The 13,681-nt window shown below is 35.5% G+C and overlaps 1 protein-coding gene across 2 annotated transcripts in view; it reads left to right on the forward strand.

Moving 5' to 3' along the window:
* LOC126162324 (arf-GAP domain and FG repeat-containing protein 1) overlaps positions 1-12,312 on the forward strand; it is a 97,071-nt gene extending 84,759 nt beyond the window's left edge. For both annotated transcript variants that reach the window (XM_049918750.1, XM_049918751.1), the window contains 2 exons: positions 3,129-3,307; positions 9,292-12,312. In XM_049918750.1, coding sequence (XP_049774707.1) covers positions 3,129-3,307; positions 9,292-9,342 — 230 coding nt within the window. In that variant the 3' untranslated portion in view covers positions 9,343-12,312. The remainder of the gene's footprint in view (positions 1-3,128; positions 3,308-9,291) is intronic.
* The last annotated feature ends 1,369 nt before the right edge of the window (positions 12,313-13,681 follow it).

Genomic DNA, 13,681 nt, shown 5'->3' on the forward strand with positions numbered 1-13,681 from the left:
TTGGGTCACAGCCATCTTTAGTATACAGATTTGCAGTATTTGGAAGAGTGGGAATGTGTAGTGAGCCACTGCCTTAATGGAAATCATGATCTGATGCTAGTGGCTGTAATAGCAACATTCCTTCTGCTCATTGTGTAGTATAGCAACAGCTTTAATTTAATTTTAGTCATTTATACAAATACACATTGCCTGTGAAGACGGCCATCTCTATAATGGGCTTTCACAAATCGTTGTTACTTCCATGTGAAACACATTAATCCATACTAGGTGCACTGTCTTAGGGTGATACAACCTGATGTCAGACGTAAACTTTCCTCCTGAAAATGCACTGTGACATGACGACAATTTTGCTCTCTTTCTCACGTAGGACAACTGTGAACCGAGTGACCACCTTGTTGGCAACAAGTTGTCGATTTCGTGCCAATTGTTCTTTGTTTACGAAGACTGCGAACTTCAGTGTTTTAACCAATAATGTGTTACAATTTTCATTTACTATAATTTTTGGTAATTATCATTAGAACACGAATATTTTTTTCAATGTGGTTTCATGAAAGACTTTTGCTACTGTGTTTGATTTACACCATTGAACATGATTGGAACAAAGGGGGAAACACACGCATATGTTTGTGTGTCAGCCACTGCTTTTGTGATTGATACTTCGTGTACTGTGGAAGACAAGTACAGCTGATTGCTGTTAGAAAGAAACAAAAACATTATTTATATCGGATTTTTTTTTAAATAGACATAATTTAAGTTGTTTTAATTTCATATTCTGAACAATATAGAGACAATGACAGTAAAAGTGATTTATTCCTTTTCATGTGTTGTGTTTCCTGTGCTTTCCTGTATTTTACAGTTTCCTACATCTTACAGTTTCTTGGGTCAGTCCACTGAAAACTGCAAAACAGGGGTTTTACTATATAAGCAAACGGCCTGTACTCTTTGAATTCACCATGTAACAGTAGAATTATTTTACAGCAGCACTGAAATACTACATATTTGACCTGCAGTTTTATGTAACAATGGTTTTCTCTCTCTCTCTCTCTCTCTCTCTCTCTCTCTCTCTCTCTCTCTCTCTCTCTCTCTCTCTTCCACTCTAATCCACTCCAACTCTCCCTCCCCACATACCCCTCCTCTCTTGCTTCTTAAATTGGATGAATTTTTTTAATGGAGATGAGAGTTTTTGCCTGAATACACTTTGCTGTTGATAACGTGCCTTTCCATTACTTGTTGACTACTGTGTACTCTAGTCCTCTGCCCCATTTTTTAGTTAATGAATCTACAGATATTGAAGCATTTAAAATGAAAGGCAGAAATTAATTTTATGTAAGACTTCCTTGTAAAGAAAATGATCACACTTACTTTGTGTGACCAGAGTTCCATAAATTACATCCTACTTCAAATTCACACACGTCTTAGGTTATATAACTCAGCTGTATACTATAAATATTCGTAAGTTCAAATTGTTAACCTGTCTATTCCTATTGGACTTCTAGAGGTGGTAATATTGGCATACATCACTCATCATTTTTATTGCTGCTGCTTTTCTGTTATATGAAGAATCCATTAAAGGATTCAGAGTGCTAAAATTATGTCATGATTTGGTACTGTAAGATATTTAACAAGAACAGCTCAACTTTTTTGAAAAGTGTTTACTGTATGTAATATTAGACAATGTAATAGGAGCAGATAATAAACATTATTTTGAAAAACTTTCAGTGTGAGAGGTTCAGTATTGATGTAAAAAAGAGAGATCTAAACTGTGAAATAGAATATATCATACATTCAGAGTGCTAAAATTATGTCATGATTTGGTACTGTAAGATATTTAACAAGAACAGCTCAACTTTTTTGAAAAGTGTTTATTGTATGTAATATTAGACAATGTAATAGGAGCAGATAATAAACATTATTTTGGAAAAACTTTCAGTGTGAGAGGTTCAGTACTGATGTAAAAAAGAGAGATCTAAACTGTGAAATAGAATATATCATTAATTCAACCACTATATATCTTATCAGACAGCAGATAACTGATATGTTCAGCATTCACAATGCATGATTAACACTAAATGTGGCACTGAGGTATTTCTGACTTGTTAATGCTCATTGTACGTACTAAGATGTACCTCATTCATATTCTTCAAATGTTGGGAAATCCAGGATGGAATGTAACAACATTATGAGAAGGAAAGTTGCTACATATAGCGGAGATGCTGAGTCACAGATAGGCACAACAAAAAGATTTTCACACTTCAAGCTTTTGGCCAATGGCCTTTGTAAACAAGAGACACACATACGCATGCGCACACACACACTCTCTCACAAACGCAACTCACACCCACAACTGCAGTCTAAGGCAACTGAAACCACACTGCGAGCAGCAGCACCAGTCCATGATGGGAATGGTGACTGGGTGGGGGAAAGGAGGAGGCTGGGGTGGGGAGGATGGCGGACAGTGAAGTGCTGGAGGTGGGGCAGAGGACAGGGGGGGGGGGGAGGGGGGGTAGCGGAAAAGGAGAGAATATAAATAAATAAAAAAGACTGAGTGTGGTGGAATGACGGCTGTGTAATGCTGGAATAGGAGCGGGGAAGGGGCCGAATGGGTGAGGACAGCCACTTCCCTGCTCCCATTCCAGCACTACACAGCCATTGTTCCATCACCACACCGAATCATTTTTCTTTAATTTAATTTTTTTATCTATTTCTCTCTCTTTCTCTCCTTTTCCGCTACTCTGCCCCCCCCCCCCCCCTCTCCCCTGCCCTCCGCCCAATCCACAGCACTTCACTGTCTGCCATCTCCACCATACTATCCGAGCATCCTCCTTTCCCCCATCCAGTCGCCATTCCCATCATGCACTGGTGCTCCTGCTCACAGTGTGGTTTCAGTTGCCTGAGACTGCAGTCATATGTGTGATTTGCATTTGTGTGTGTGTGTTGTTGAACAAGGCCATTGGCCAAAAGCGTTAAGTATGAAAATCTTTTTGTTGTACCTATCTCTGACTCAGCATCATTCATGTGTGTGTCAGACATAGGATGCTGCTTATCCTGAAGGTAGTCAGTGGTATGAAAGCTAGCTATTTGAATCCCAAATCAGTAGCCAATGTATAGTTTGTATTTATACTTTTCAGATACTTTAAATTGGAGTGCAGGGGCAAACAGCATGCCAAATGGACAGGTTCCAAATGGTGGTATTGCTAGCTTCCATTCTCAAGTACCTGTAGCTGCTGTGGCTTTTCCCACTAGTCAGTCTATGAATTTTCCAGCGAAGGCCTGGCAGCCTATTCCACCAAGTGGAAACCCATTTGTGGTAAGTATTATTAACTTTTTGCTTCGAACATTTCAAGAGGTATGGCAGTCATCATTCTTCTAACTTCAGCAGTACAATTTTATTTCCATAAAAAATTAAACACTGTTCTCTTGCTTAATACATTTTTGTGTTTCTGTACAAATTCTACGAGGGCAAAGTGAAAATTTCTCACACTGGCAGAGAGAGGTGGCTTTGATAGGTATAAAATTTTGTCTTTGTTGTTCTTGCACAGTAATGAAAGTTAAAAATCCATTCGATATGTAGGATACCTTTGTAAGTATGACTTTTTAAATAGTTCGTATTGTCCGTGTATAATGCAAATGGATTAACTGGAATACTCCACTGCCATAAAATTATTTATTGTAAGCAGTGTATCTCAAATGTAAGTTCATCAACATGGTTGGTGAAGATTTTTGAGGGGTCTGCGTCCACATTTTCAGCAGTAAACATACGGACCATTGAAAGATGATTCATGTGAAGGCCCTCAAAAACCTGCAACTACAAATAAAAACAGAGAAAAAGGGCAGATTATTAATTATATGATTGGCAATTAGGTCTAGACATACTAGAATACAAAGTGTGATACACTTTACTAGAAGAATTGTTTAAGAAAACAGTTTGCACAATATGGGTGCAACTCATCTTAGGTTCATTGTGATTGGCAAAATGCTTGAGAAATTTCATGACAAACAATTTGGGTGCTCTTGCTACTAGTTAATATCTATTGCATGTTCTGCTTTCTACAAACAGAATTGATCTGTATGTCTGTTCAGCATAGTCACCGTGATAACACACATTTCTCCCAATGAGAGACCTGTTCATTAATATAATCACTGTAGAGTGTTCGATTTTCAGTTACACACCACCATGTTAGACGCTACAATTCGGAGCCCTCTAGCAGCAGAGAACTGCAAATGTGTAGACATGAAAAATAAAGATGTAGAATGTTAATAATGTTTATTTTATTTAAAATGCTTTTGAATTTTCATGTAAAAAAATTTGGAGGCATTACTTTTCAGCTTGCGCTCATGTTTGAATGACAAGTGCAGGAGAACAGCTGTCACTATAGTGCAGGAAAAGAAGTGTATATGGAATCTTTCAGTTGATATTTAATGTCCAAATGAGAAACACGTCTGCACTAGACAAACTTTAGTTTCTGACATTTTGTATGCTATTTAGTACTGTATGACCACTCCAGTGAAAAAGATTTAAACATGACTGCTATAGTCCACATTGATAATGTGTAATTTTTCTGAATTGACTTAACATACTGAAACTGAGTAAATAAATAAAGTGAGGACTGATGACTTCAGCCCTGGAAGGAGAACATATTTAATTCCTTTCTTATTTTACATAGAATTATATCAGACAAGAATTTATAAAACTTTCATATAAAATTCGTTGTGCTAGCTTAAATTCTGATAGCATTTAATCACGGACTAAAGCTTCTGCCTCCAGATGTAATAGTTAATTGACTCTTCAGTGTAAACCGAGTAAGGTGGCACAGTGGTTAGCACACTGGACTTGGCGTTTGGAAGGATGGTGATTCAAACCTGCGTCCAACCATCCAGATTTAGGATTTCCCTACATCGCTTTGAAAGGACACCGCAGATTTCTTTCCCCATCCTTGAATCATTCTGAGCTTGTGCTCTGTCTAATGACCTTGATATTGATGGATCGATAATCACTATGCTTCCTTCATTCCTATCTTCTTCAGTTTAACTAACTATTTTTCTTTCATTCAGCATTAAATCTGACTTTCAGAATCAAAATGGGACCCAATGTTTACCAGTGAAAAGCCACATTATTTTCAGCATACAGAGTAATTGAGATCTTGTGTTCTGTGTTTTGAGATAGAGCCGACCACTGTGGCCGAGCAGTTCTAGGCACTTCAGTCTGGAACCATGCAGCTGCTAAGGTTGCAGGTTTGAATCCTGCCTTGGGCATAGATGTGTGTGATGTCCTTAGGTTAGTTAGGTTCAAGTAGTTCTAAGTTCTAGGGGACTGATGACCTCAGATGTTAAGTCCCATAGTGCTTAGAGCCATTTTTTGAGATAGGAAAAGTAATCTCCCCACCCCTAGATCATCTTTGAAAGGGAAAAAAATATTTAAATAAAAATTGTTGTAAGGCCTGTGTTACATCCAGTTTACTCGGGACCCCATTTTCTTTTTACAGTTATTTATTATATATTTAGGATTGAAGATGATCATGGGAGTACCATACTGAGAGATTTCATTCAATTCTTAGAGAAGCTATATCTGTATAATATGTTAGTGTACTTTATCACCATTTTTCAGTAAGAAATAATACACAATCAGTGTTTGTTTATTTTTACAAGTTCTGTGGATCAGTGTGAGCCAGAGCTATGTAGTTATAGAAGTAGGAACTATGTAATCACAAAATGAGAATAAAAGATTAAAAATAAATTGAGAGTGGAAAAAAAGGACTTGAAGTAGCATGTACAACTGAGTGACACATTGCAGTGAAGAGCTCTAGTTATCGGTAGGAATTTCTGGACAGAATAAAATGAGTGTACCACAAGGAATGCTTTCAATTTCAATTTGAAAGTCTAGGATTTCTCTCACATTCTTCAGTTCTGCAGGAAATTTGCTGAACATGGAACCTTCAAAACAGTGCACAGCTTTCTGTACTGTCGTTATCCAAGTGGAGATTATTTCTCTGTAGAGTGTTCACTGAGTGGGTGGTACAATTCCTTTTTGTGTTTTATAGATACAATAAACTTACGTTCGATGTGTAAATTAATGCCACAAATTGTTATCTCTGATCTTTCCTTGGCTAAAAATACCTTTGTGATTGCATAGAGTTACTCCAAAATATGTTACTTTGGGAGATAGTACTGTGAAAATAAAGTAGACATGCTTTTGCTTTTCTGTGTCAAGGACAATAGTTGTTTTTATAGTTTTTGTGTAATTGTTTTCATCTAAGTCATTTCTAAGAATTTAGAGTGTCTTTGCCAATTATTTGATCACCCTGTCGTGGTAATATTGCACTTTCATGAGAATTTCTTGTCAGCTACTGTATGCGCTGTTTTGTTGCAGTTAGGTGACAGTATGTTCTTTGTAAGTCAGGAATGGACATTACTCACTACGCTATTTGCTGGTCATTCACATTCCATTCCATCCCTTTATAATGAGACCTGTATTGCCCAAAACACAGAAAAAATGGAGTTGTCTGTTATGTTTAATGATAGATAATTGATGTACATTAAAAAAAGCTGTGGTCTTTTAATAGAATCCTGTGGTGAACCCACTTTACCACTACCCTATTGAGATTCCAATCTGTCCCCTGTTTGATGACAGTGGAGGCAGCCTTCTGCATCTTACTTGCTAAGTATGAAATTAAACATACATGAGCTTTTCCCGTAATTCCACAATGTTCCAGATTATTCAAAAGTATAGATTGGTATCAAATACATTTGTAAATAGAGAAATACCTACTTTTCTACTTGTATGAATTTCAAACACAAAAGAATAAATTGCATATATGCTACACTATTCTACTTTTCTGGACTCTGGTTCTGAATAAAACATTTCCTATAAAATTATTTAATTGGATAGATAATATTGTTATATTTCCTATATCATGTGACATTAGTGTCTGGAACATCAGCTGTATAACTGTCCCAATGTAACTATAATTGACTTGTCAAATGTAAGTAGAAAAAATGAAATACAGGGTGATTCAAAAAGAATACCACAACTTTAGGAATTTAAAACTCTGCAACGACAAAAGGCAGAGCTAAGCACACTATCTGTCGGCGAACTAAGGGAGCTATAAAGTTTCATTTAGTTGTACATTTGTTCGCTTGAGGCGCTGTTGACTAGGCGTCAGCGTCAGTTGATGCTAAGATGGTGACCGCTCAACAGAAAGCTTTTTGTGTTTTTGAGTACGGCAGAAGTGAATCGACGACAGTTGTTCAGCGTGCATTTCGAACGACGTATGGTGTTAAACCTCCTGATAGGTGGTGTATTAAACGTTGGTATAAACAGTCAACTACCCGAGGCGATGGATCGGCCGCCAGGCAGCCCGTGACAGAGCACTTCATCACTGGCCTCCAAGAAGCCCTGATCTTACCCCCTGCGATTTTTTCTTATGGGGGTATGTTAAGGATATGGTGTTTCGGCCACTTCTCCCAGCCACCATTGATGATTTGAAACGAGAAATAACAGCAGCTATCCAAACTGTTACGCCTGATATGCTACAGAGAGTGTGGAACGAGTTGGAGTATCGGGTTGATATTGCTCGAGTGTCTGGAGGGGGCCATATTAAACATCTCTGAACTTGTTTTTGAGTGAAAAAAAAAACTTTTTAAATACTCTTTGTAATGATGTATAACAGAAGGTTATATTATGTTTCTTTCATTAAATACACATTTTTAAAGTTGTGGTATTCTTTTTGAATCACCCTGTATTTGGACAACTGTGTTGGGCCCCTAACAGTTTCATTCTCATAGAGCACTATTTATAGTATGTTTGAGCCTTGACCACAGCTCATCTTCACATGTTAGTAACTGCCTGTTCTGCAAAATATGAATATTCTTTCTAATGTTGTTGCTGAACTTTTTATCTTCAGTGACAAGTCATTTGTTTCAAAGCATTGAAGTCTCTTCAGTGGCATTATTGTAAAGATTGGGGGTGCTTGTAGCCAAGGATGAAAAACATTTATGTGTGTTTGTGGGCTGTTGGATTGTTAAAGATAGTTCTGACTACTTCATTGTGCTTCCTATTTAGAGGATAGGTTACCCTTCTATACCTATAGCTGACACCTCCTAAGAATGGAAAACATTTTGTTTCCCAAAAATCTGCCATTATTAGCAGTAGTGCTAACATTGCTCCTCTAGTGACCCTACTTTTCCTAATACCAAATTGGTCCCCTCCTACACTCCGTTTAGTTTTGTCTTGTATTATTCAGTAAAATACTTGTGTGAATATTTACATCATCTGGGATAGTAGACTTACTGCATATTAATTTTCATCTATACTGTCTCATAAATCTTTCAGAGACATAATAATTACGTTCTTTTTGAAATTTGATTGAATTTCTCTGTTTTCATAAATTACATCGATGAGGTTGTGTAGTTCTTGCTCTACATTTTCACTTGATGCTTGTAAGATCTCTGCTGGTATTTCATCAATGCCTGGGCATTTGTCCCTTCCAAGAGTCTTGCAAAGATTTTTTAAATAAGGGGTAAGATTTCAGCTTTCTGGTTTCCAATTGCTGTAATTTCCTCTGGGCAACTATAAAGCTAAACAGTCTTATAATTTGCAATAAAAACCTCAATTAATCTTGTATTAATAACGATCAAATAAATCCAAAGCTGCAGTCAAATATATCACTGCCTTTGGAATGAAATTTCCTTACTTAGAGAGATATTTTTATCTTTCCATTTATTTGTGTGTTTGTACTTTTCCCTTTATTTATCCACTCATTCTTTCCTTTTTGTTTTCTCCTTTTAGGTATGTGGGTATGTGGTTGTCTTCATCTAAACTGATACTGATATTAAATGCACAAAGTAGTAGTTGAGCATTGTAATGTGTGCAGAGGGGGGGGGGGGGGGGGGGTCGGTTTGCGAGGAGGTGGTCCAGGTAGAATGCACATGGACACGCACACATTAAATAAAAATATGGTGATAGGGGGTAGTATGATGAGTACTTAATTTCATATTAGTGTCATAATATATCTGTGACATTGGTTTTTTTTCTTTTACATTCAGTTGACAAAATTAATAATGGTTACATGTTGTGAAGTTTTAAATATTAATTTCATAATAATGAATTTAGCAAGAAGACACTGGCATAATACTGGACCAAGAAGCTCTTATAACGCATAATGACACTGATTTTCTTTGGTGCTGTCTAGGTCACAATATGAGCCACAAATTTTTCATTCTTTTGTAATTTTTTCTGTACTTGTTTTTTGTTTTATTATTATCATTGGCATTATGTATTCCTTCTTTTTACAGCTTGGAACTAGTCCAACGCCTGCTGGCCATTCCAGCAATCCTTTTCTATGAAGAACTGAATTTATTGTATAACAATTTTCTAACTATATTTGTAAAAGGCAACATATGTGAATTTATTTACAAATATGCATCACTTTCAGTTTACCAGAAAATAATTATTTGTTTGTGTGTGCAGTGAGCTGTGCTTACAGTGTAATGAAATACTAATTGTTAGATATGCGAGGGACTTGGCTCTTAGAGAGCGCTTTTAGTTTTTTTAATTGTAGTCTTGACTTACAGACCAAGATCTGACGCAAGTATAACTGCTAAAGTTGACAACAGATTTATATGAGAATACAAAATGACGTTACATGTAATATAGCTGCAAATGTTAGTATTTGCATTAATTTTCAGACCAGATATTTTTAAATATTAATGTGTGTTTTGTACAAACACTTTACTTGTAATTTATAGAGTTTATAAATTAACTATTTATTTTATGTATGTTGTTGCACTGTGTTAGTAAAATATGTAAACCAAATGTTGGAGGAATTGTTATTTACTCAGTCCGTATTCAAGGATGGATAGTGTAAGGCGCGTGCGCACACACACACATACACACACACAAAACTGGATCTCTCACGTTGAGATGTCGTGTTGGTGAGAGTTTTATTTTATATTCTAGTGTAAATCTGAAATATGCACTAAAATAATTTGTGACATGGATTTGTTCAGCACAGTATGCTATGTTTATGGTATTTCTCACACTGTTTCCATTAGATACACCTTTCTGCAAGACAGTTGTGATGAATATTTGACACATTTTTGCTGCATGTAGCTTGAAGTTAGAAGAAAGTCTTTACTTTGAAGTGGATATTCTCATTCCACGAACTTAATTTCTTATCACTGTTTTATCTCATATTCCAACCTCTCTCTCTCTCTCTCTCTCTCTCTCTCTCTCTGTGTGTGTGTGTGTGTGTGTGTGTGTGTGTGTGTGTGTGTGTGTGTGTGTGTGTGTGCGTGTGTGTGTGTGTGAGAGAGAGAGAGAGAGAGAGATCATGACCAAACATTCACAATTGCTGCACAAATTGTTTATTACAAACTTACTGGAACATAATACTGTTAGTATTGAGCACATCTTGCACGTATTTACGTGCTTATTGGAATTTTTTTCGTCTTTGTACACAATTTATTTGTTGTTGGTAGTTGCTGTGGTCAATGACTTAAAGCACATAGGTATAAATACTTGTGTAATATATAACTGCCATCCAAAATGTGATTCAGGGGTACTGCAAAGGCCATATACATTCAAAAAATCAGTGTAGTTGCTTATGTGACACTGTGACACTTAATTGCTTGATGTCTAATATGGTATTGGAGTATTGTGTAAGTGCTTTTAACTGCTATCTGCTCAGAAAGAAATTTCGTTAACTGTATGTGCTTGGAAATTATTATTGATTTTGTTTTTAGAAACATTTCTTTTGAAATAGCAGTAGAAGTTTAACAACTGTTCTGGGATAGTGAGCTAAAACAACAAAAACAAACAAAAAAAAACAAATAAATAAATATCAGTTAATTGCTTGGAGTAGTAGTAAAGTTTCACATCTAACTTAGAACCTCTTTATGTAATTTTTATGTTTGCAATGATGATGGATAGAAGCTATACATTGTGTGTATGCCTATCTCTTTTGGCACTATGAATCAGTCTTGAGCATTGTGGGTTTCAGATTTTGGTAAATATGCAGTTCCTCGTGTAAGATCCATTTGGAATAAATATCCAGAATCAAAAGTGTTTCTGAACAAGGCATTAAGGCACTAGTAAGCATGTCTCATTCTACCGTTTCCCACAACCACCTCCCCGAGGAGTCACGTACATGGTTTGGTTCTTGACTCTTCTACAGTTACCACTGTATTTAATAACTTTGTTACATTGTTTACATTCATGTTCATGATAACAATAAGAGATGATATTAAAGTTTTCCATTTATTTCTTCAAAAATTTATTTAAGCCCGTGATAGACTCTGCATCCTGTTGTCTGAATGACCATTTACTACCATTAGAGTGATAAATTGCTTAACAGAAGTCTGGTAGGTCATGTTGGTTACTAGCTCTTAACCAAAATTGTATTATGTGCAACTTCATTGTATAAATTTTTGTTAATTTTATCTTTTTGCTGTGTGATATGAAATATTCAGTAACTTGCAAGACATAAATTCTGAATTCTTTGTCATTGAATGGTTTTTATTCCTAGGGCCTTGGATAGAAAAAAGTAAAAGATACATTCTGTGATATTTTATATTCAACAGTGTTTATTGTATTTTAAAGTTGGGTCTGTTTTACTTGGCATAACATCCCATTTTACATCAGTTGACACATACAGTTGATATGATCTTCATTTTCTTTTCTTTACCTGTTTCATTATTAAGACTCCCTGTGAAATTGTTGCTAATGCTAGGGATCGATAAACATATTCAGTTATTTAGATTTTAAGGGAACAGAATTATTCAGTATTGATTGTTAAGTTTGATATGTATCAAGGCCAATCCTCTTCGCATGCCAATGAGGCATATTACTCACTGTTGACTGAAAATCAGTTTAAATCTGACTGATAATACTGTAACATTTTGCCTTGTTTGTAAAACAACTTGTGAGTACAGACATGACTTTGTTTTAAAGGTCTGCTGCTGTTTCATACATTTATACGAGATAAACTGTACTTGGAAATCTGACTCTTACTGTATGATGTAATAACAAATATTGTATGCAGTTATGTTGTATGTTTGTCAGTAGTTTTGCCACAAGACTTAAAGCTTTAGGCTAGATCTAAAAAACATGAACATAAGATTTTGTGTTGTGGTTTCTTTTTGATAATAGGTACTGACAATGTTTCTATATGGAGACAGCAGTAGGCTTTTTATTACTTGTTAAAAAAGATATGACATAGCACATTAAAAAAGTAAGATTTTTCAAGTGTATATTTCTGTGATATTATTTTTATCTGGAACGACAAATTATTTTTGAATAAAAAATGATGAAATTTTTCCATTCTGTCTCATTGTTATGGACATTTTATACAACACACAAAATGATTAAAAATTATACGAGACGTTTTGATGAACCAAATGTGTAAATACACAGTAAATGCCTGTGTGTCTTTCATGTTTACTTCTTTAAAGTTCTAGAATCTCATCACCTTAATTTTGTTATTTGTCTTAAGAATTGAAATTCTGTCAAAAACAGTTCCTGTTTTTATACCCATTAAAAGGCACATGACAAAATGCCATTCAGTTGAATGTGAGTCATTGTTGATATGTTAGATCAACCAAAATATAGCAACAAAATTTATGTATATGCAACAGTAAAAAGAAGTAGTTTATTATAAGCTGCTCTAAATACAAATAAAAGCCTTATATTTACCAGATACAGTAAACAAGTGTTCAAATGAGAACAATAGGAAAATTCTGGTAATTATTTCAGCCAACAATATACACAAATTCTTTTTCTGCTGGAGAAGAAAATGAGTAACAAAAATGGAGAGGTAGTGAGAAAAAAAATAATGGTTGATTTACCCTATGTCAAGGCACTTGTAGTAAATTAACTGATTTAAGCAAACTGTTGAATTATAGAAAGCAGTTCGCTAAAATGAGCCATGTTCGAATGCTGAAATTGTAAGACAGAGAGAGAGAGAAATGGTGCCTGGATAAACATGTAATTACATACAGGAGATGCCTTGATAAGGGTGAACATGAAAGTACACATACAGGGGCTGCAAAAAGTGCATAGGCAGGGGATGTCTTGATAAATATTGCAAGCAATAAACAAAGTACCGGTTGAAAGTTGTACATCCATAAAGGATAATGGAAGATTTCAGTGGATGAGCTAGGGCAGTGCTCAAGAATCTCATTGTTCAACAAAGCCAAATATCAACATTACAGCATTTAAAATTTCTCAGGAGAGCCAAATTTTTTTCAACTTGTACTGTGTAGGTAACTGCATTGTTATTACCATAACTTAATTAGGGTACTCCTAGGTTGGTCTATGCTAAAACTTCCTCCATATGAATAAGGCACATTCACCAAGGTCAACCGCTTCCAATTATCCCACCCACACTCAAAAATTTGTTTCATCTGTCACTTCCCATTCATCTTTTGTCATTGTTCAAACCATTCAACATACCAGTCGCAATGCTCGAAAATGATCCCGAAAATTAACTTGACAAATGGTAAGTAAATTTTTAAGTCTTAAATCGTAGGTATGTTGAATGAAATGTGATATCATACTTAATAATGATATTATATATTGATAAAATTTAAATTGTGTAGTATCCATAAGATTAAGTCATGACAATGACTGGCAAAAACTAATGTGAACAATGACCTTGCAGCTCCTTGGAAAATTTGGCTAAGTGAA

This window comes from Schistocerca cancellata, chromosome 2 (genome assembly GCF_023864275.1).
Source record: "Schistocerca cancellata isolate TAMUIC-IGC-003103 chromosome 2, iqSchCanc2.1, whole genome shotgun sequence".
NCBI classification, from domain to species: domain Eukaryota; kingdom Metazoa; phylum Arthropoda; class Insecta; order Orthoptera; family Acrididae; genus Schistocerca; species Schistocerca cancellata.